The sequence below is a fragment of the Phoxinus phoxinus genome, assembly GCF_949152265.1.
Source record: "Phoxinus phoxinus genome assembly, chromosome: 3".
NCBI lineage: Eukaryota > Metazoa > Chordata > Actinopteri > Cypriniformes > Leuciscidae > Phoxinus > Phoxinus phoxinus.
The window spans coordinates 15,745,863-15,770,373 of NC_136878.1; the positions used below are offsets into that span (position 1 = coordinate 15,745,863).

Below are 24,511 nucleotides of genomic sequence, written 5' to 3' on the forward strand. Positions count from 1 at the left end.
GAGGCACACAGTGCGGTGTTTAACCTCCCTGGATGTTCCAGTGATTACAATTAAGCAGCTCTTATCAAGCCAGGGTTAATCCACACACACCATGACATCCACCGCAGGACAAGTCCCACCAGCCTGCTTGGACGGTGTCACTGGAACAGGGTCAAGTATGACAGGAAGCGTCTCCTCAGCCAAGTACAATGTGGAGCGAGTGACGGGAGAAAGGGTTGGGAAATGAGAAGGGCATTGGGAAATGACTGGAAATTTCCACCAGATCACATTTTCATAAATCAAGCCCCTGTCCCAGCACAGTGCAGAGCAGAAGGGATTGGGAAAAGAGGATTAGTTGGGTGCAGCCCAAACACAGGAGTTAAAATGTTAACCAATATCATTCATACGAGAACGTGAGGACAGATGGATGGTGACTCTGCTGTGCAAGAGACTGGGGAAGTCTAAAATGACAATGCTATTCAGAACAGGATTCTTTTGAATGGAAAATAGGTTACCTGCAATATCAAATGATTGACTGACGCATTTTTAAAGAATATCTCTGTATTATCTTATAGCTTCACTGCAAGACACCACTGAGTCAATAAATTACATAATCAGATTATTGTCAAATACGCCCACCATCATATCTAGTTCAAGAGAGGTAGGCATTTTGCGCTATCGAGGGAAGGTCCATGGTGAAAAACAACAATCTGAAGCATGTACTGTAAGTAATCACCTGTGTTCATTGGTAACATTTATGTGCATTAAAAAAAAGTGACTTCCCATCACTCAACAGTTAACAAGGGACATTTATATTTGTTCAGAATGAACAATCTGAACATCTTAACTTCCATTGTGCCACAGATTAAAGATGAAGTGTGTCATTTTTCAATATTTTCTCCTGTACCAGCTTAATATTCAGAAACTCTAGAAAGTACCTATACCATTTATGTCCTGCCCAGTGCCAACATTACAGCTCCAATGCTGTGAGTTTGTGTATTATTAATTGCTTGACCAACTGAAAATGAGGAAATGTTGGGAAACTTGCTTAAAAAGAATCATAACTTCTGGTGACATTACTTGCAAAAAAATCTACTTAAGCTTTAAACTGTAATCTAATATCTGCATCGCTGCTCTACACACAACATGGAAAACAATTAACAAGTCTGTAAAAGGGCAAATCGTAACAAAATCTCTGTGTAAGGTGAATCCTCATTTCACCTAAAATGTAAATTTTATATGTAAAAAAACCTTCCTCCATCTCATATAGATATATATATATATCTCTGATGCGCGGGTCAATGTTTAAATAACCCGCACCCGACCAACGTTTTCAACTAACCCGCGCTCAAAAAAAAAATATATATATATATATATATATATATATATATATATATTGTACCCGACCCCTGACCCACATTTTTTAAAAGTAGCAAATGCTCATCGTAGTATGGCCGCCCCCCCTCCCATACGCCCCCCATCAGCCTCCCTGGCCTATAATATCCATTAATCCAGCCTGTGGAGGAGAGAAATGTTTCAGGCCCTGACGTGGTGCGCTCAGAGGTGCAGCGGCGAGAGCAGGCAGTTCTTGAGGCGGCCCATCATTTTCCATTTCAGTTGTCTAGATGCATATTATTGATGAATGCGATGTTTATGTTTCGACCCTGCTTGAAGAATTCATCAGCAGGTCAACTGAGAGAAGGCCCACTTTTGGAAAAGTGTGAAAGCCCTTAGGAGCGCAAACTGTTCTTTTTCTGAATGCTGTATGATATAGCCTAGTGTTATGTAATAAAGGCTTGATTTATTCATTTATTTTAACAACAATTGCTGCATGTGTTTATCCAGTCTAATCGAAGTGTGCGTCTCTCCCCCGACTTTCCCAACAAAAAGCCCACCCCCTCTCAGAAAATACATAAAACTGACATTACTGAGCTATACACTTTTAAAAGTAGCCTATTAAGATGGTGATGGGATTGCTCAGTTCAACGTGTTGGGAAATCGGCCATTTTGTCCCACGTCAGCATTTATTCAAAAGTTAATGACGCTCAACTTTCAAAAGGTAAATAAGGATTTTGCATCTCTACCTGCAGACTGAGCTTGTGCGTCATCTTCGCGCCAGTTATTCAGCCAATAAAGTGTAGGCCTATGTATTTCATAGAAAATTGTGTCTAGTACTATATAAATTACAAAGGTTTAATTGGCATCTTTATTTCAAACGACCCGACCGACCACGACCCGAATATCATTAAAAATATTTTTGGATGACTCATAACCACGGGTGACCGCAGGCACCCGCTCATTTTGGATCAACCCGCGCATCACTGATATAGCCTAGCCTATATATGCACTCCACTCTATTCATATACCTACTGTAACAAACAACAAATATGAAAAAAAGAATTGTGCATCATTTTTAACCATTCATTCTTTGTAAAAAAAAAGAAGAGATTTTTTTCCCCTGTAAAAAATAGCATAAAGAAACCAATGTGGGACTGTCTTTTTCAAACAATATTTATTTATAAAGCACATTTAAAAACAACCAAGGCTGACCACAGTGCTGTACAGAAGATAATAAAACTAACAAAACCACCTTTGGCAGAGGACTGAAGGAAGCCAATACCCAAAGGGTACAAATAATTTCACAGCTAATTACTAAGACTAGTAGTACAAAGGGGGTTAAAAATTTGTATTGAGAAACAAATAATAAAAAAATATTAATGTGAGATAAAAAATGTATCTGAACTGAAACCTGACAGCATTCAAAGCTGAAAACTAGGCTTATTTTCAGATACATTTTGAATGTGATGCGGATCATAAAAAAAATAATCTTAAAACAGCCTACTTAAAGGATTAGTTCACTTTCAAATAAAAAAATTCCTGATAATTTACTCACACCCATGTCATCCAAGATGTCCAAGTCTTTCTTTCTTCAGTCGAAAAGAAGGTTTTTGAGGAAATCATTCCAGGATTTTTCTCCATACTGTATAATGGACTTCAATGGCAACCAACCATTCAAATGTTCAAAGAAGGTTCAAATGTCGTCTCAATGCACCTTCAAAGTCTGATGATCCCAGCCGAGAAATAAGGGTCTTATCTAGAGAAACAATCGGCCATTTTCTAAAAAAAATTATAATAATTACTGTATATATACTTTTTAACCACAAATGCCCGTCTTTTGTCATCGTACAATCATCATTACGTCATCACGTTGGAAAGGTCCAAAAAAATGAAAAAAATAATAATAAATTAAAACATGGATGTCGGACGATTTTGAAGTTGGAAGGGGAAAATGAGACCTTTTTGAACCGGAGTACACAGACAAAGAGGAGATGGCGTGACGCATGACCTTTCCAACGTGATGACGCAATGCGTGGTGCATCTCAGAGATGGTACATTTTTGTGGTTAAAAAGTAGGCCTATATTTTTTTGGGGGGGGGGAAATGACAGTTCGTTTCGCTGGATAAGACCCTTATTTCTCAGCTGGGATCGTGTCGAGACTTTGAAGCTGCATTGAGACTGACATTTGAACCTTCTTTGAACATTTGAATGGTTGGTTGCCATTGAAGTTATTATATGGATTATGGAGAAAAATCCTGGAATGATTTCTTCAAAAACCTTAATTTCTTTTCGACTGAAGAAAGAAAGACATGGACATCTTGAATGACATGGGGGTGAGTAAATTATCAGGACATTTTTTATTTGAAAGTGAACTAATCCTTTAACTATTGCATTGCATGAGCAATGAAAACTCATTTTGAAGACGTAGGAGCAGAATGTTTGCCCGCACCATTCCTCAAACCTGAAGTAGCGTAGGCCTGACATTTGTTAGACCTTCTCAATCCAACAAACAGTCCCACAGCAGCACAAACAAAAGAAATGTGTGCTCTACATACTAATTTCCTGCTCCCTGGAAATGTGTAGTGTACAAATTATTTTACATGATTTATCAGTTGATAAACCTAGAATAATGTTATATAGGACAAACAAAACATTGATGCTCTGCTCTGAAATGCCACCAAAAAAGGCTATTTATCAGGAAGGATTATTCAGAGCAGGTGCCACAAACTGTGCCAAGGAGAGTCAGTATCGCCCAGTCGTGGATTTTTGCAGCATACCAAATGGCCTGGGAGAGACGGGGCAAGCAGAGCTATCAAGCAGGTGTGTGGCCATAAAGAGTCATTCACCCTCACAGGGAAACCTCTCACTGTCCCTTCTTTTCATCCAATTGCCGTTTCGCTCAAATATGGTCAAACAAACCGACAAAAAACTATTCACTACCGGATCACGATGTACGTATAACACGTAATTGTTAGGTACGATTATTGCCACCACAGCTATGATTTGCTTACATTTTGGCACATTTTCCCTGTGTTTGGATACATTAACAGCTACAAAACGTTAACACATTTTAATATGACTGCAAAGTGCAAACTAACACTATTAATTGGTTTTGTTCAGACATGAAGCATTTTTAATAGCCTACATATTTTTTCATTAAAGAAAACTTTTTAATAATAAGATAATTTTTGCTGCCATGATACAACGTTGTTATGAATATGAATCCATTTTTTTTTCAATTGTAACACATCACGGTCTACACGGCCAGATCAGTTTAAAGAAGACGTTTTTTAATCATTAAAGTACAATGCAATATTGTTCTGGGCTGTCAGAATACACCCTTTCTTTGCTCACTGTGTAACACTAACTATGTAGTGAAGTGAATAGTGAACTAGTCCGTGGTTTAAGACACGTAGTACGCATGACGACATGAGTGAGCAAAATGCCTCCATCGCTTAGCCTATGTTGTCTCATGCATCTTGTGAGTTCAGCACTGTGGTGTCGAGATGTTATGATAAACATGAGCACTTTTCCTCAGCATCGCTCTGACTCTTACATCATTACTATAGCAACCAATGCAGACACACCAGGTATAGGCTAAACTACACTGTCTGAACAAGCGAATCAAATCCCATGTAAAATGACAGACCAGCAGACCTAAAGATCGGATTTGAAAACAAAAATGGATTTGTGTGCACGGTGAACAAAGCCTTAGTGTATGAGTGTACAGCACAGAACCAGCCCTAAATTGAGATTCAGTCAAAGAAAAGCTTATATAATGAAGACACTTCATTAACATGAAATGACTCTGAGTTCCAGGCAGGAGGCACTGAGGAATTTACATTCCATAGTTATTGTTCCAAAGAACAGGGGCCTTACAGTCAAGGCCAAGACAATCATGGAAAAAGAGATGGTGGGAAAAAGAGAAGCTTTAGAGAGTAGCCTACCCATCAAAGTAGCTCAAACTCTAAAACTTCATAATGATTTACATATTCTACAAGTGAGATATGAAAAGTTGATAAATAAAAAACGATCCTTCACACAATCCCTCTAATTATATGGACCCCAAAGGCAACTGACCCCCCCCCAGGCTAAATAAAATATAGATATAGAAGTCTCTGCAACATATATACACTAAACAGAGGACATCAGTAAATTTATATTATTAAAAACTAACATTAAATTACTGTTCTTTCATATATATACACCGGTATATATATATATATATATATATATATATATATATATATATATACACTCACGTATATAATAAATTCAAGTGTTTCAAGTGTAATTGTAAATTGTAAGCAGCACAACAATTTTCGACATTGACAGTCAATGAACTATCGCGTAGGAACCACAACTGAGTAGAATTGATCTGCTGGACCCTCAACTCTTTATCACTTTGTTTATTTGAGACAAATTTCTTGTCCTTCTAGTGGCCTAAAATGACAGATAGTTAAAATTCCCTACCCACTTCCTGACGAATATCCTGTGAAGTCCACTTCGCAGCAGAGCCATTTCTCTCTATGGCTCTGCTTCGCAGGAAGCTACCAGCCAATGGGAACGTACCTTGAGGCTCATCCTGTCTTCTCTGTACGAGAGCCCTTTTTGCAGACTCAAGCTCAGCTCTGTCAGCTCTCATCCATCTGACTGAAGCAACATCACAATGTGATGAACTGCAAAATGCTGAAGAGCAATAAAAACATAAGCATATGCTCCCCACTGGCCTGATTTGCAACACTGTTTTGTTGCTTTATGAAGCTCTATAAATGCACCAAAGTCTCTCCTCCTGATGCAAGAAGCAGCAAAACAAATGTGACAGCATCCATCCTTGAATTACATTAAAACAACGTTTTCAAAAACATGTACGACTTATTTAAATTATAAAATGGAACAAAGGGTAGCTCTTTGCATAGATCTGAAATTCTCCAGACAAGCAAAGCTGCTCAGTGTGCCATGAATGACAGCACTGCCTAATTTAACAAGCTCCCATCTCAACTGGGGTAAAAGAGTTTTTAAAGAACAGGAAAACTTAAATAGATCACAGAATTGTGTTAACACGTTATCAATATGACACTGAGCCTTGTCAATAAAACAGTAGGCCTACAGCTAGTGAAGTGAATGTCAAGTTAAGAATTAATTAGCCAATGTGCAAAGTTGCAGTTATATACATCACACTAAGCCTAACTAAAGGATGAAGGGATAATGAATACGAGGCTTGATCACTCACCCACTAGTGTTATTTGCACATTGATTATTAAATGAAAGCATCTCCTTAAAAAAACTGACCATAAAATATAACCTTTTGATTGATAATGCCAGTTATTACTTCATAAGACACTGCAAATGTACATCACATCTCACTCCAGCACTGCATTTAACCCTTTAAGAACAATAATTTGGAATAACAGCCATTTTCAGCTGACAAAAAAAAAAAAAAAAAACATTTACAGCCAATCAAAATTCACCTGCCTTTAAAAGCGCGCGCTGCAATTGTGTTCACACAGAATATACACGCGCGCGTTTATTATAAACAAAACTTTTGTCCGTTGGTGTGGACGCTTATACTTTATCATTATAGTTACCATATAGTTCTTGTTGTGAACAACAGGCCTTGACACTGGATTTTGAACAAAGACTTTGGTTTTGGATCGTTTGAGTTAACATCGAATTGCAGTGTCAAAGGTAGCTAAGTTATACAGAGTGAAATATTTCGGTTACAGTGAGTTGTTAAAACATCAGCCACCCAATCATAAACTTAGCGTCGCTTACCTCATTAAAAATGTATAAGGTTTTGTACTGTAGTAGAAACTTCCAAAACCTGATTAGATTCAGCGATTCAGCGTCTACATTTCACAAGCGCTTACCAAAACAGGTCGCGTCACTCGCGTGCACGTCAGCTGTGTTCGTCCAATCAATATTACTGACCTCATGAATATGCAAATAAGAAATCTATTTTACTGTTTACAAATTCACAGTAGCCTAAAATGTGAAATTTTGAAACTTAATTACCCACCATGATTATTTACTAATGCAGGCTAAAGTTTGGGCAGTGTGGAAGTGATTAGGTCTACTTAAACATAGGTTAAAAATCCTTAAATGTAAAAAAATAGTAGGCTAATGTCATAATGTCGACCTATTGGGATTCATCCAGAAGATGCGAATTTATATATTCAAACGTGCCATTTTAATCAGACCAAGAAAACACTTGTCCCTCCCTACAATTTATAATTTAGGCTATTTTGATAATGATTTATATGCCTATTATAATACATTAAAATAAAAAAGCCGTTCTTAAAAGATCGTTACTACTCTGATTGATGCATAAAATAGAACAAGAACAACCCTTCTATTAGAATTGTATCTTTGCTACACCTGAAATCGCGCCATATCCACTGATACCAGGAATCCCCTTTCTGACAGATGCCAAAAGCCTTGAAATGTAATTCAGTTCTCATGTGTAACCAAACCAGAAACACTTTATTCATATTCGCATACTTCCAAATAATTCCCTTTCATTTGATGCTCTGGGTGTGAGAACACTTATAAACGCTTCCTCGTGCATAATAATCATAATCAAAAACGAGCACGATCGAATAAAAGGGCTGCATTTCACGAGCGCGCGTGTTACTATCAAGCATGACGCGCTGCCTCAAAACAACGAATAATAGCCTACCAATTGTAGCCAAGTGATACATCTTCAAATGCTTTAAAGTAAACCATAATGATTCATAAAGATATATCTGCAAACGCACTAAAACAAAAATGTATGTAATGTTTCTGTAATTAAAGCCGAGCAACTGCTCTAGCCTATAACGTTACGCGAATCGCTCGATCAGTTGAGATACGCGTACGCGCGAATTGAGTAGTAGTACGTGTATAACCTATTGGGTTTGTGAAATAAGTTATAATGTCGAGTTTAAATGATCACACAGATAAAGAATATTGCTGCGCAAAAGAATGAGTATCTTACCTGTCTCCCCTCTGTGAGTGAGTTGTGTAGCGACAGCAGCACCAGCAGCAGCAGCCGTTCAACTTGTCAACAGTCTCAGCGGATGATTCCACGGTTAGCTTCACGCATCTCCGCGAGAAAACTCACTGCGTAGTTTTTCGAATCAGCCGTGTTATTATTCAAAGGATATGTCTCATCGTAAATGTAAATAGTGGACTTGTAAAATGCCACGATGCTTTCCATCTAGACAACAAAAACCCTGTCAGTGTTATTGGGTTCTTCCGAGGCTGGCTTTGCACACTACTACAACAGTACAGCTATATCTCTCTGATACAGACTCGACAGAGATAGTGCAACGTTTTTAAAAAATAAAAATCTGTCTATTATTATTAAGACCAAACCTACAAAAAAATAAACAAATAATATATATATATGTAAATAAACAAATTACGAAATGTCAATGAAAAACAATAAAATACGCAAATAAATAAATCTATCAAACATAATCTTTACACAATTTAGTGATGAACTGTGATTTTTATTTATTTATTAAATAACTCATTTAGGCTATTTATTACTTGGTATAATATAAAATAATAATTCTTTAATTTATTCCGATTTCCAGTATGTTAACGGAGGGTGGTCAGTTTACTCCTATTGGTTGGTTTGGTTTGGTGTTCCCAGAGCCATAGAGAGCTTTGTGTAATGCCAGCGCCACCAACAAATACACGTGACCACACCTAAGAGGCACTTTTAATATCATTAGCAAAAGAGTTTCAGTAGTCTACTATTTGAAATGCCCTAATGAAATCTCGATTTCAGTCTTTGGGGAAAATATTTAAGTTGTCCCATTTATTACATTCATTAAAATTGCTTCACAACTATTACCTTTAATCACATATTGATTAATAATGCTAAACAAGTGTTTTAGAATTCAAAATCGATGACCAAAAATGCAAACTTAGTTCATTCTTGTTCAGATATAATAATATGTGCCTATACATTTACGTTCAAGATACAATTATTGTATATTAAATAATTTAATAATATGTGAATGTTCAATAAAGAACTTAATATGGAAATAGAATAAAATAGAAATTTGTAAAAAAAAATATATATATATATTATTATTTTTTACAGTTGACAACAAGAGAGCTCGATTAGAATTCTGATCATTATGTTTTTACGCTTAAAACGTTTGCGATGCTGGGGGCGGGGTCCAGTCCTCGCTTTTGAGGTTTAGTTTCAGCCAATCACAGCCGGATTTCTCTGCAGACGTCAAAGCGAGGTTGGTTTAGCCCTTTGTACAGTGAAGAATTAGCCTGTGCTCAAAGTTAGCTTTCACAGTAGCGGCACAATCAATTGTGATCATTGACAACACATGGATCCGTAAGTGACATATCATTTCTGTTATAAACCAAAGAGAAAACAAACTCAAATGTTTGTTCGTTATTGTTCGCTGTCTTCAAGTTATCCGACCAGTTAGCAAACTTGTTATGCTACAGCTAGCCTGCTGTCAGTTCAGCCTCTCTCAGTTGACACAAGCCTGACATTAAACCTACTGGATCATTCTCAGCGAATAAAGCACACTGTGGAACAAAGACAGCAGTTATCTGTCTAACGTAATACATTTATACACCTAATAATAATAATAACAGTATCTTAAAACTCTTATTGTTACACTTACTCTGAACTCGAGCTGTCAGAATTTACCAGAAAGAAATTGAATGATTCGATTTGTCATGTTTATGAATCTTTTCATGTAACGTTATGCAGTGTTCATAAGACAGATGTCCAGGGTCAGGATTATACTATGTTCTGTTATAGTGATTACTTTCACATTAAAACATGTGTATTTCATGTCTTCGTTGCTGTTCAGCACAATATGTCTTGTAAGACAGGTAGGAGACAATGGTTGTAGTGTTATCCTGTGGTCTGAAATATTTATAGCTGCACCATCTGTCTAATCGATATACCAGTTTTATTTTATTTATCTTCAGATAGAGGTTTTGTAAGATTTAAGTAAGAATTGTTGATGTAATAGTGTTTGTTTGATTGATACCCTCCAAGGCTTTCCTCTGGCTTACTAGTTTACTTCTGTCTCCTTTTTATCCAAAATCCATTGGCTCCGTCCAAAATCGCATACTCTCTTGAGTAGTTACTTATTTTGAATAAGTAATTACTTCACAACCGCTAAAAAAAGTACCTTCTTTATATGAATGTGTGTATAGTATGAATTTAATCTGGATGTACTGTACTACATTCGCCATGTTGTCATTATCGTGTGACCTACCAGTGTCAGTTGTGTCACTTCACTGCCATTCATAAAATAGTAAAGTGTCCATCATATGCACACAATTCATCAGAATCTCTGGTACATCCAGGTACTTTTTGTCTACTCTTTTTATGAATACTGTGAATTTGGACATTCTTCTTTTGTCACATACTGTTTTTCGATTACTAAATAGTAGAGAAGTGTGCGATTTGGATGCAGCCATTGTCTCATTCTCTCTTCCATCTCTTCCTCTAGCACCTAGCAGCTCTGACCTCACTGTGATTGAATACTCCTGCCATCAGTGACCTCCTCATGTGCATCATCTTCTTGAAGTTTGACCCTCGGCCTGCATCCAAAAATGCCTACAGGTAGTGCACCAGTTCCCAGAAGCTTTACTGTGTGTGTGTTATCCAAATAGGGATATGAAAAGTTCTTGCACATGAGTGTGGGAACAAGGTGTTGTTTCATACTGACACAAAAAAAACACACCGATTGTATACATTTTTTAAATATGAAGTGTTCAGGTACATCTAAACCAAAGCAAAATCGTTGGCCCATATTTAAGATTTTAAAGGTACACTTGATACCATCCATTGGATGCTGAATCATGCAAATCAAACGTTTTCAGTTACCCATGACATTGTATAAATGCTCACAGTGAGTCATGATACATTTTTCACAGGCAAATGTGAAATTTATTCCATAAGCAAAAGTGTCCAGGAAAAGAGTGGGTATTATTCAGCTGGTCATGTGATATCATGTATATTAAAACAGCTCCTATTATTACATTTGTCATAAATAATGTTAATTTCTGTGACGTGTAAACATTTTTACAATTTTGTTTTACTGTTTATACACGTTCAAAAATGTGGGTTGGTGAGATTTTTTAAAAATCTTTTTGAAAGAATTCTCTTAAACTCACCAATACAATACTGCATTTATTTAACCACAAAACAGTTATATTGTGAAATATAATTACAATTCAAAATAATTTTTCTATTTTAATGTAATTGTAATTGATTCCTAAATTTCTCCAGTCTTCATTGTCACATGATCCTTCAGAAATCATTCTAATAGGCTGAGTTTGTGCTCAAGAAACATTTCTCATTATAATCAATGTTGAAAGTGGTTGTGCTGCTGCTTTTTTTAAAAAAAATTTTTAAATTTTTAAATTAATTTGTTTTATTAATTTGGTTTTTTTGTGGAAACCATTAAACTTTTTTTCAGGATTCTTTGATAATAGACAGTTCAAAACAACAAAATTTATTTGAAATAGAAAAAAAAAAGTTTTACTGTCACTTTTGATCAATTTAATATGTCCTTGAATAAAAGGATACATTTCTCTAAAACAAATCTTACTGACTGCAAACTTTTGAATGGTAGTTTACATTTTTTTGTTTAGTACCATGCCATTTAGTCTAAATCTCTAATGTGTAGTGTGCACTCAATGTAAAATTCCATAATAAACTATTGTGTGGATCAAGCTGGTCCTGATGGCCTCTACAACTCTTTTAAGCTCTCGGTCCCTGAAGGAAATGTCCCTAGGTCAGGGTTTTCTGAATGTGAGCAGCCTCTAAAGAGCTAGAGAGGGCCAAGTCAGTCTTTTCTTTTTCAAAAGCTATAGCCTGATGAGCTCTGAATCATGTGTATGGGATCAAATTGCATGGACTAGTAATCTATGTCTTCTTTCCCCTTCACTACAGAGAGGTTACCTCTGTTAATACTGTCAGATTGTAACATGCTACGCTAATCAGGATTATTACCCCACAAGCTGTAATTTGATTATCTAATATTGAGTCAGTCACAGTGGTTTAGCGTCACAGATGACTCAACCCAGGATGTACAATCTAATCAGTGACGCTGTCTTGAAGGTTGTCTTGCGCTGCCATGGTTCCTCTGATTTAGGGTAGCATCACCTTGTTTACAAAACAGCTCAGAGATGTACTATAATTAAGATTGGGTAAATGTGAAAACCGTATTACAGAATACACAGATGTTTATAGAGTGCACTTCTGCTTGTTTTGCCTCCTGTAACCTAGCAACATTGCAACTTGCTTGGATCCACTTAGCAGTGAATGCCAACCAGGGTTATGCATACCAGAGGGTACTTCAGCAGATTTAGGGGGGCTTTACAATGATTTTCATTTAGTGTATTGTTATCCCTATAAAACAGAAATGTGACTTAATATTAAGGCTGTCTAAAATTAATTAGTTAATCTCAGGATTTTTTTGAAGTCAAGCCATAACCTATGAATTCCTTTGAAGAAATTCCTGTGTAACATTTGTGTCTAAGTTAAGTAATTGACTAGTTATCCAACGTTTAGAATATAGTCTAATATTCCTAGTGAGGTTGACTAGTTATCTTTTTTCTTCTTTTTACATTTACCATTCAAAAAGTTTGGGGTTGATAAGGTTTTAAAAAATGTTTTTGAACGAAGTCTCTTATGCTGACCATGGCTGCATTTATTATTTGATTAAAAAAATACAGTAAAAACTGTAATATTGTGAAATCTTATTAGCGTTTTAATATAACTGTTTTCTTTTTTAATATATTTTAAAATATTATTTATTCCTGTGATGGCAAAGCTGAATTCACAGGAGCAGCCATTACTCCAGTTTTCAGTGTCACATGACCTTCAGAAATCATTCTAATGTGCTAGTTTGGAGATTTGGTCTTCTTTTTTTTCAGGACTCTCGATGAGTAGAAAGTTCAAAAGAATGGTGTTTATTTGAAACAGAAATCTTTTGTAGCACTATAACTATATTCACTGTACCTTTTTGTCTATTTAATGCATCCTTGCCTAATAAAACTATTAATATCTTACTGACCCCAAACTTTTGAATGGTAGTTTTAGTTTATTTTATATTTTTAGTACTTTTAGCAACAGTGCTCTTTTGCACAGTAAAACCCTCTCTTGATAGTCTTTAAATTCACCCTCTGGTATATTGATAAACATTCAGCCTTACATCTTTAGCCAGCAAGTTACATCTCACACTGGGTTGTTTTTAGCAACCAATTGACTACTTGATTTTGAAAATATGTAGTTTTACACATCCATATCCCTAATTTCAAGTTTGATGTTGATGATGGTAATGGAGCCTTACAGATGAGGTATGTGGATACTTAAGATAAAAAGACTGGGAGAACACTGACATACTTTAGGCTACAACTGTAAAGTCATATCATTAGCACTGACCTCTTGAGCATATTTTACTGACAGGATACAATTTGGCATAAAAAAAAGTATCATTAGCCCTCTTGCTCTATGATTCACCTCATTCAGGTCAGTTGCATTAATCCAGCTTAAAAACAGAAATGTCTTTAAGATTAATGAGGGTTTCTGCCTCAATACTCAGAAGAAGTGTACAATTATTGCAAAGGTCATTAAAGTTCAAAACCAACCTGCCTCCCATCGCACTCGCTTGGTGGATATGAACGCCATTTAATCTTCATCATGTTAACCTCTGACCTCACATTCACAACTAGCAGCTCTGAAATCCCTTTGAGAGAAAACAGGCCGGAGGTCAGTGTCAGTTTACTTATATATGGCCATGATGACTTTGATGTCACTAAAATGGATCCACTTAGCGCTAATATTTTATCTTTGGAACAGATGGAACCTGTCAGAGATGTTAAAAGTCTCTGAAATACAGCGTAGTCTCAAATGTAGGCTAGAAATCAAATCATCTAAAACTCCTACCTTAGACATTTTAGCACTGCCATAGTGCACATCTTTTATTCCTTGATGACGTGGATGTAGAAAATGTGATTATTTGTTGATCATATGATCATTGTGATGACCTGCTGCCTCCGAACTGAAATATAGGCCAAACACTGAACTTGAGAAGGAAATCACTGTCTGTGTGTGTGTAAAGGAAGATTAAGAAAGTGAAAGTTTAAAGACAGATTTTTACTCCTAAGTGAAAGCTGTAGAAACCAGAGCGTTGTGTTTTTAAACTACTCTTTATTGTCAGAACATATCATGACAAACACTTGCCAAACAGGGGAACATTTCACAAATCCGAGGTAGAACATTCAAACATTTGACATTTTTCCTTAACAAAATAAATATCTTTATTTCAGTAGGATTAGCTCGAGTTAGGATGCAGATTTACTTTATACAATTTATGTTCATTAACAAAAAAAGTAACATCTGTAAAAAAAAAAGCAACAACATTATTTGTATTTGGTAAAATGTAATATTCTTTAGTTTTATTAAAATTAACAATTGGTCATCCAGCATCATGCATTTAGATCATGATAACCACAGATAAAATGTAACTTTATGGTTTATATGGTATTTATGAAAACCAGTAGCCTAAATACATTATTAAAAACTATAATTATATTCCATTAGTCCTTTAATACATTGTCTACATTAATAATATTATACAATTCAATATATATATATATATATATATATATATATATATATATATATATATATATATATATATCCCACATTTCATGGTGCAGTTAATATTACTAGGCTAACGTTACAGTAAATCCGTGGTAAATGATGGGAATGTGTCGACGGAGAAGCTTCTGACTGTATCGTTGCACACAGTGTTTCTCCTGTTCGTCAGCGCCGCTTCATCTGCCTTTAAACTGGTTTAAATCACTGAGACATTTGTGTTCTTCGCTGAATTCAAGCGCTTCTCACTGGATCTAGTGATCGAGACGATCAGAGTAAACGCGTCTGCTCGAGTGAACTCGCGCTGCGCTGCCGTTTGGACTTTGAGCCGAGCGGATAAACGGTCCGTGTGGCGCGCGCGGTTCAAATGAGATTCGTTCCGCTTTTGGCGCTAAAACATTATCGAACATTTATCGAGCTCTTGATATCGTTTTATCGAGAAAAATTATATCGCGATAATTATCGTTATCGTTTTATCGCCCAGCCCTACCGTGAAGGAATTTGACCGTCCAACACAACCCTCATTTTTTTTGCCACATCCAGAAAGAGTTTGCTTCTCTGTCTACATCACTGCCTTCTGCTCTCCTTAAAACTGCCTCTTAATCTACCCTCGTCTTCTTTTCAGCTCTCTCTTTGTCCAGTCATCCTTTTGCCATTCTTCTCTTTCAGTGAGAATTTGTGAGAATTCTCTCCATTTGGGCTGACAAAGAGGGTGATAACCTTGCCCAAGGTCTGGGTAATTGACATTGTCAAGCCAGTTAGTTGTTTTCAGATGGAGAGGAGTTTTTCTGCTTTGCAAGCTGTCTCCAGTACAGAGCACATATTCCTGGGGTGCATCAACCATTGCAGATCAATCTGCAAAGCCCTCAGGAGACTGCATCACTTTTTGTCTCTCTGCTTTTCTTCTTCTCTGTCAGCCCGTCAGGTTCCACAGGCTGGAAGTGCAGTGGACGTGTGACTCTCCATGCTGTTGTTAAGCAGTTAGTGCAAGTTTTACCTTCGCTGTAAGCATGGCCAATGAAGGAAATAATGAGCTGCATTTCATCTTCAAGGCTTAATGCACGGATCTTTTGACTCATGTTTTTCTATGTCCTTACTGTTTACATTTACTCAACCAACTGTGTTTGGTTAATGACTCAACGAGGTGAGTTTGACAGAACGTTTTAAGGAGTCAGTGTTGAGAGAGTTTTGGGCAAAAAATCTCACCTCGTCGCTGCTTCGTCAAAATTTGACATTCATTTGACAAAATTTGATCTTGTACATCCATTTTCATGCCTTACAAACTTAAAGGATAATTCCGGTATTTAACACCTTGAGTCTATATTGTAGTTTGTTTTGGATGAACAAGAGTGGTGGACAACATTTTTTTGACAATGGTTCCTCTCTCGAGTTTTTGACTATAATAGAATTGGCCATGGACCCATTTAACATTGGAGTCAATGGGCATGTCCGAAAATGTCATTAAAACAGCCAATAATGTTTGTTTACAAAACTGTTAAACTCACCGAGTGGTTAGTGGTGTTCGTTGATGATTATAAACAATATATCATATATGATTCCAATCCGTTTATTTTGCTATAGTGGAACTATTTTTTCAGACACTTCACAACAGTGTAACTTCCGCTCAATATTTGAATCTGAAGCGTTAGCACACTCCCGGCCACTTGATGGCGATAACCGATGTTTATGTCTCGCGGGACACTCACGGTCACAGTCGAGTTCAACTTCATATTGCACTGGTCAGTGGTCACGTCTTTCAATATTTTCAAGGTTTTGTTTGTTTATTTCGCTTACTCTCCCGGAGCACAGTTGCTCTGCTCGCTAGCCTTATGAGAAACGGAAGCAAGCAAAAAGACTACATCGACCAAATGTAAACAGCCCCCTTTCCGTTTCCGGTAGCGCATTTATATTAACGAGCACTCAGTCCTTCAACAGAATTCAATGGGATTTTACGAAATGACGAATAAAACACGACAGAAACTGTATTTCGCAACACTTTTTGTTTCTGGAACATCAACTAACATCACTAATCACTCAGTGAGTTGCACAGTTTTGAAAACTAATGTTAAAGGTTGTTTTAATGACATTTTCGGACATGGCCATTGACTCCAATGTTAAATGGGTCCATGGCCAATTATTTTATAGTCAAAAACTCGAGAGAGGAACCATTGTCAAAAAAAATTTGTCCACCACTCTTGTTCATCCAAAACAAACTACAATATAGACTCAAGGTGTTAAATACCGGAATTATCCTTTAAACGTTTTGATTGTGTGATGTATTCTGCATTATCTTTGCAAATTCGGCTGATTTATTATTACCAAGATAATGTTATCTAGCGGGATAACATAAATGATTTGTGATGGCCTTGCCCTTGACCATTGTGTTTAAAGCTACAAACAGTAATGTTCTGCATCATATGCCATCATTTTCCAGTAAAAGTTTATGAATTTATAGTTATTTTAGAGCTGTGTTATTAGGAGTGTCATAAAACACTGTATTAATCATAACGTGATATTAAAAAAATTAAGTATTTGCTGAAATTAACATTAACTAAGATTAATAAATGCTCTCATTGTTAGTGCATGCCATCGGACATCACATTTTTTTATATCTATCGACCACTACTGAGAAGTGTTTACCATAAACTTACAGTCCTTTCGCCTAGTAGCCTGTTGATTTATGCTTTATATTCTTTTAATGTTTGTTTTAAAAAATAGCAGAATGTGTGGTTGACATCTCAGTCCAAATGACTTCCAAAATGCTAAGATATAAACGAATATTCCATTACACTGAATATTAATTACAGAGAGGCATCTACTGAGCATCAGGCCTGAGCAGGAACAATAAAGCCACACACAGCAGCTTTCAGCATCACAGCTGAGCCTTCTCTGGGCCTTAGGTGTGTAGCTGGCACAGCAGTCAGCGCTCTCTCAGGATCAGCGCGAGATAAACACATTTAGGTGCACATGTGACCTCTGAGCCCATTCAACAGTGCCAGCCTCAATCTCTCCCCCTCTAACAGAAGGTCTGACTGAAAATCTGCCCTTTATTGGTTAACACAATGCCCATTACCCATGAGTAGCACATTACAAAGCATAGCATGACATTTATGAGACTATATGGTTGATTCTAAAGGTGGTCTGTTATAGAGATGTGTTTTATTATAGAAATGATATGTTATTAGTATGATTGTATAGTAAGGATACTGTGAAAGAGATTGTGTGTGATGTCACCTTCATCTTTTTTGTATGCAGGCTCATTCTGGCTGCTAACAGAGATGAGGTCTACAGCAGACCGTCCAAGGCTGCAGACTTCTGGGGCAGCAACAGTGAAATCCTCAGCGGTAAAATCATTCTTATTATTCAAATATTAGAGAAATATTTCATATACAAAGTCCAGCTTTATCTCATCAATATTTTAGACTTTGTTGTGTTATTGAAGAAGTCAGATGTTGGTTTCAATTTCAATACAGTTTGTCTGAACTCCTGAAGTCCTTGAGTTCCTAAAATTTAGGATGAACAAGAACAAAGTTTCCTCAAGAGTCTCGTTTAGAGTCAGCCTTTTTTTTCACAAAGCGAGACGTTTGACTGGCATGGTGTTTAGCCCAGGCTGCATGTTATTCTGGTCAAGAATAACAGCCCACTAAGACAGGACAAAACAGTTTGGCATTTTAAGTGATCAAGCTCAGATTGTTTTGGGTTTTTTTATGTGCCATTTACGGACAGGAATGGATTAGCATGAGTATTTGTCATACAAGTTGAGTAGCTTGGTTGGCCAGTTTATCTCATTATTTAATTTTAGCTTTAATACTTTATTGTTCAACTAACCAGCTAGTCAAGTAGTGTGGTTGACAAGTTTATCTAGATTTTTCCCCCTAATTTTTATTTTAGCTTTTCGAACCATTTTTGAACTCAAGAGGCAGAACTTGCACTATTTAGCCTTATTTAAAAGGCTAACTATAATTTAAGTCAGAGAATATGAGAAAATGTTGCTTGTGGGTATCTAGATATTTACTGATATGTGTTTTACATTTCATAGATTTGATGCCACCAGAAAGTGGCAAAATCCAATTCCTCAAACTACTTCATGCTGGTTTAAACTGTGTCATCCAGTGAGTCAGTAGCCGGGTTTCCTTTACAGATTTGCGCAAAACTTTTGCGATATTTTTTTAAATGTCGATTAAAAACTTGCGAAATGGGCCATTTCCATTAACCTATATTATGCGATTTAAAAAAATAAAAATTCCTCTCGCGATAAGTCATTCCAAAAATCATGGCAAGTTGGCAACGGATGTTGGTAGGTTCACAGCCACCGCACTAGCTTTTTTTTTTTTTTTCGAAGCAGACGTAAGCTACATTATATTTGGGAGCGCACCTTATATTTGGGAACGGCCACGTATGAGGTGTTTCTCCTTCCTATCTGCCTCAAGGTCTTGATAAATTGTGGCATTTCTTTGTTGTTTAGAATCCAGTATTCCCATAATTATTTTGTCTTTTATGAGTTTAATAAAGAACTCTGTCTTGTCTTCTGTCCAAACATATCGCACCAACTTTAAAGAATGATCGACTTTTATGTACGTCAGGTGAACTGTAAATTCGGGGGGAAAAAACAGTTTGACGAAATATTCCTTCTTCGAATTGGAAAAAAAATTTTTTGCGATATATTGGAGTTTTTTCGAAATTGACATGTTTCCATTGGGTGTATTTTTAATTATATGTCTAGAGAAAAATATTGAAGATTAATTTCCTGAGGAAACATGGAATTATTTAGAAGAGAAGCTTGTGCTTGAGTCTCTTGCATCATGCCTCAGTATTTGGAATTCAATCATAATCAAACATGGATGATTACCTTTTCCTCTCTTAATGTCACATTGATTAAGTGTTCCATTGTCAGGATTCAACTGACCACCCTCAAGGAGTAAGAATTGTTTAATTGACTGATGACACAGTCTAAAAAACAATACACCTCAGAACAGAAATCATTCATTATCCTACAACTGCAAAAGATCATGGAGCTTTTTTGTTTGTTTTTCCTGTCCATGTTCCCCCCTTCAATCTTGGGGTCAGAAAGAACTGGATGGGCTTTGATTGATGGGTGCTTTTATGACAGTGGTAGAAATAAATTCTGCTGCCAAGGAAGAAGCCCTTATCTGTCTGGAGGGGTGAAGTGTGTGGTATGGATGAGCAATGATTCTTTGGGTGATGATGACAAGACCAGCCATTTCTGAGAAGGCTTTTGGGGTTGTTGTCCTATGAATTGAAGCTAATAGTTACCGAATATGAATCAGTCTGTGGTATTGCTGAGTAATTTTGTATGAAGCCATCTAGCAGCACTGTTGAATTTCTGATATTTTTTCATTTTTCAAAGCAGTCTGTTCTAGACATATCAGTGTCCTTGGGCCTATAAAGTTCTGTTTTCTTTCAATATCAAGATGAAAAATATTAGTCTGTACCTTCAGTCTAGGTCATTCTCACTGAACACTCCTGAGCTGTTCGTTATATCTAAATCTGATCTCCTGCTGGTTTGATTATTATAGCCAGCAGACAAGATTTAATGTCACTTTGACATTAAATAACAGTGTGACTTTTTGTTTTCTGTCTTTAGGTCTGGACATGGAAGAGGGGAAGGAAGGTGGCTCATGGCTGGGAATTAGCAAACGCGGAAAACTGGCAGCACTGACCAATTACCTGGAAGCACGGCAAAATCCAGATGCCCAGGGGAGAGGTAGTGCTGATCCTTTCACCCATTTGTATTAATGTACCACTATTACTGGGCAGTTGACTAGGCACACTTAATCAATGTATTACTCAGACAAATGATGCTTAAAGGTCCCATGACATGGGGTTATTATATTATTTTATAATGTTTCCTGGGTTGCCATTATAATGTTAGTATGTTTTTTAGATAAAAAATAGTCATAATTTAGAAACAAAAGGCATTTTTCCTAGCCCAGTTTTAGCCTCTGATTTGAACGCTCTGTTTGAAGGGGCGTGTCTGTGTGAGACTTCAGTGGTACCGGCCACTGCTGTGATTGGCTGACATGCTTGCATATGAAATAGCTACTTATTACATGTGAAACTCTCTCGAATACTTTTACTACAGTTATTATACGTTTTTACTATTACAGCTATCGAGATTAACAAATCGTCAGAAGTTTTTAAAGTATTTAGATCTATTCCCATCACATAAAATGTTGCCGTGATGAGCATTGCGCAAGCAGATGACAGTCTGTTGTTGATCGCGAGAATGAAGATCTTATCATTGCAACGCAGTTTCTGCACTCTCTGCTTTCACCAATGCAAACACGAGGATGTAAATACAGTAAGAGCGATCATGTGCAGTGTAACGTGCGTCATTGATTTCATAACGAGTTTGGCAAGTGTCCAGATAAACTCGATCGCGCTTTGTCCATGAGAAAATAAGCTAGGAAGTATAGGAACGCGTGCGCGCGATTCCTACAAAGATTGTTCTTTGATCGCTTTCTGTATATAATTTATTCACAATTTAAATACGATTATTTTCATCCTACTAAAAGAAACGATGTGAAGTTGATATTTTAGTCACTGGCTTGACTTACTGAGGCATAAACAGCAGTATTGAACGATTTGAGAGAAAGATTACCTGTCTGAACTTGAACAATTACACATCAGAAAGTGTTGCTTGGTAGCTCGATCGATTTATTTTCAGACGTTCGTCGAAGCCACCTCTATGACCCAAGTTGAGGAAACAGTCGTCGGTGAAATGTTTGCCGCAGACATGCAAAACTTTGGGGAGTTGTGTCGGCGCATTTCCAAAGAAAATGAAATGAATCCACTGGTTCTTCTGGGGCTTGGATGAAGGAACTAAAAAAAGGCTTCGGTGTTCATTTGTACATCCAATTATTGAGCAATTATTATGCTTCGCTCGCTCAAAAGCCATGATATCTCCCGTGAACAAACTAAAATCGCGCGCACGCATTCCTACTTCCTAGCTCATTTTCTCATGCGGGAAATATTCTCTGGGCGGGCAAAGCAGAGAAAGGGGAGGTAACATTTCCTCCGTATGACGTCATACGGAGGAGATTCAAGATCAGCCCGATTGAGCTTCCACTTTCTCAAAGGCAGAGAAAGATAGCAAAAGCTCGATTTACACCGATTGAAATTTCTAGAAATTTGGGGACCATATAAAGGCTAGGGGAACTCATGTTAATGTTAAAAAGTGAAAATTTCATGTCATGGGACCTTTAATAGTAAGATAATTCACCTTTAAAAAGCCTTCATCATCCATGTACTTTCTCTTCAAATAAGCAGGCATCCAGAGATTATTGTTTTTTATACACTGAAAAAAACAATAAGTAAAATTTACTTAATTCTTCTTTGGCAAGTTTTTGCACGCATATTTTTTTAAGTAAATTTCACACGCATATTTTTTAAAGGGCACCTATTATGACATTTAAAATGTTCCTAATGTTGTTTTGGGAGTCCCCAACAGCAGTTTTACGTGCATGCAATGTCAAAAAACACTTTTGTTGTCGTATAATATGCATTTATTTTTACCTGATTTGCTCACCGACTCCCAAATGATTCGTTCAACGACTCATTTTTCCAAACCCCTCCTTTGCGCGACGCTAATCTGCGTTGATTGGTCAGATGACCCAGTCAGTTGTGATTGGTATACTTATTGTCTAACACGGAGTACAATGATGCTTTTATCAATTAAATTGTGTTATAATAATGATTATAGTCCACTGCTTTGTAGTTTGTAAAAAAATAAAAATAAGATAAAGAATTTAATGTTATGTTAGCGAGCATAGCCCAGAGTTCATATTGTAAAAGCACAATCAGTCTTTGTTTGCGTTAGCCCGATGCATAAACATAACGTTTAAAAAAAAAAAAAAAATGTAGTTACGTTACTACGAGGTATTACTCTATTCTTTAAGACAACTCCGAAAACAACGACAAACACTTCACATATCTCAATACAATTGTCATTGAAGACCTAGAAGCTAAACGGTGCTTACACAACAAACAAAATAATTATTAAGCATGCTACATAAAACATAAAAACAACAATTATTAATAACACTTACAGGTTGTGATACGGAGGAGAAAGCTGATGCAAATACACTTGGAACTGAACCACTTCCTTCAATATCAGCCGGCTCGCGAATCCAAGTTTGATTGCATTTAAGTTGGTAAAGCAATCGTCTTCAAAACGGCGCGAACAAAGCACAAGGCTCGGACTATACTTCTGTGGTATAGATAGTTGTATATATGAGTTGTAGCCACTTAGTCTTCAAATGCTCCTCCTTGGGCAGATTAAAAAAAGTTTGCTTTTGAGCCGCACTTCAGAACACAGAGTCTCGTCGCCATGACGTTTTCAAGTTTTCCCTGGCCTTGGAGCGCAATAAGTGGGCGTATCAAATAACTTGACAAGTTGACGTCATCTAGTCAGAGAAAAAGCTTCGGTCTTCTAACGATTCATAAAAATTACTCAGAGTCGTCTCTTACGTTTGAAAGACAATAACTTTATATACGGTGCACTTTCATATTTCAAACTTTGCAGGATGTTTTTGTTCACTTAGATCTATGTTACACACTACATGAAAGGTAAATTTCAAAATTCCATAATAGGTGCCCTTTAAGTAAATTTAACTTAGTGAAGTAGAGTTTACTTAATTCAATGAGTTAAGTAAAAGTAACAAAGAAAATAATTACCGTAATTTTAACTTGGCTAGTAAAAGGTTGAGTAATATCTATTTAGTTGAAGTTTCCTTTGCAATACATTTCACTCAAAAAATATAACATTGAATTAAACCACACTTAAAGTATATGCTTTACTTAGAAACATTTAAATAATTAATACAATAGATAGTGTGTGAGACACCATATCTACATATCAGAAGTTACGCGTCATGTGAACGCAGAAACCTCAATACTTGACAATACACAATGACGGTAACATTTGATGGATCATTTTTAGTAGAAAATGAACTCCAAATGTCACAAAATGGCAATTTACTAATCCTAACAACAAAAGCAATGATAAAACTGTATACAGCTGGAAATTTCTACGCTTTCATTTCTACACATTTGAATTGAGTACTGATATAGAATCTACTTCTATATTTTTTAATTCTTGCCTTGCTAATAATTTTCATGTCAATTACATTGTTTTTTTCTGTAGTATTTACTTCACCACAAAATCATTTTTACAGTGTATACAGTAGTCAACATTTTAAGTGGATCAAAACCTTTCATCAAAGTTATACATGAATTTTGAACAATACCCGTTTTTGTCTTGACTTTTTTTATCCACTTCAAATGTTGACTTTTTTTTATCCACTTCAAATGTTGACTACTGTGTATAAAAAGAGCTCAAGTAGATCAAGTCTCTCAAAAACATTTGCTATGTGCAAAAATATACTATAGACGAACATACTGATCAGAGTCTTATGATGGCAGGATCCAGTTTGCAACCAGCACCTCTATACAGTACATGCTCACCTCCAAATAAAGTATAATATACAAGTGTAAAGCTGAAACCATTTTTTACCAAAGAACGGAAGT

General features: G+C 36.5%; 2 protein-coding genes across 29 annotated transcripts in view; one reads left to right on the forward strand and one right to left on the reverse strand.

The window, feature by feature from the left end:
* arvcfb (ARVCF delta catenin family member b) overlaps positions 1–8,417 on the reverse strand; it is a 229,897-nt gene extending 221,480 nt beyond the window's left edge. For 8 of the 21 annotated variants that reach the window (XM_079605653.1, XM_079605652.1, XM_079605650.1 and 5 more), the window contains exons 1-2: positions 7,093–7,193; positions 5,890–6,006 (exon numbers count right to left, since the gene is read on the reverse strand). In XM_079605653.1, the coding sequence (XP_079461779.1) occupies positions 5,890–5,962 (73 nt within the window). In that variant the 5' untranslated portion in view covers positions 5,963–6,006; positions 7,093–7,193. Of the gene's footprint in view, positions 1–5,889; positions 6,007–7,092; positions 7,225–8,293 lie in introns of those variants that run through there. The other 13 variants (XM_079605643.1, XM_079605641.1, XM_079605638.1 and 10 more) reach the window with 8 other exon arrangements.
* The window catches only part of tango2 (transport and golgi organization 2 homolog), a 41,271-nt gene that overhangs the window by 6,668 nt on the left and 10,092 nt on the right, over positions 1–24,511 (forward strand). For 4 of the 8 annotated variants that reach the window (XR_013796737.1, XR_013796738.1, XR_013796739.1 and 1 more), the window contains exons 1-4: positions 9,534–9,661; positions 10,803–10,915; positions 18,218–18,306; positions 20,568–20,687. Coding sequence is in view for 4 of the 8 variants with exons in the window: in XM_079605675.1 (XP_079461801.1) it covers positions 10,860–10,915; positions 18,218–18,306; positions 20,568–20,687 (265 nt within the window). In the remaining 4 variants the exon portion in view is untranslated. Of the gene's footprint in view, positions 1–9,527; positions 9,662–10,802; positions 10,916–18,217; positions 18,307–20,567; positions 20,688–24,511 lie in introns of those variants that run through there. The other 4 variants (XR_013796736.1, XM_079605677.1, XM_079605678.1 and 1 more) reach the window with 2 other exon arrangements.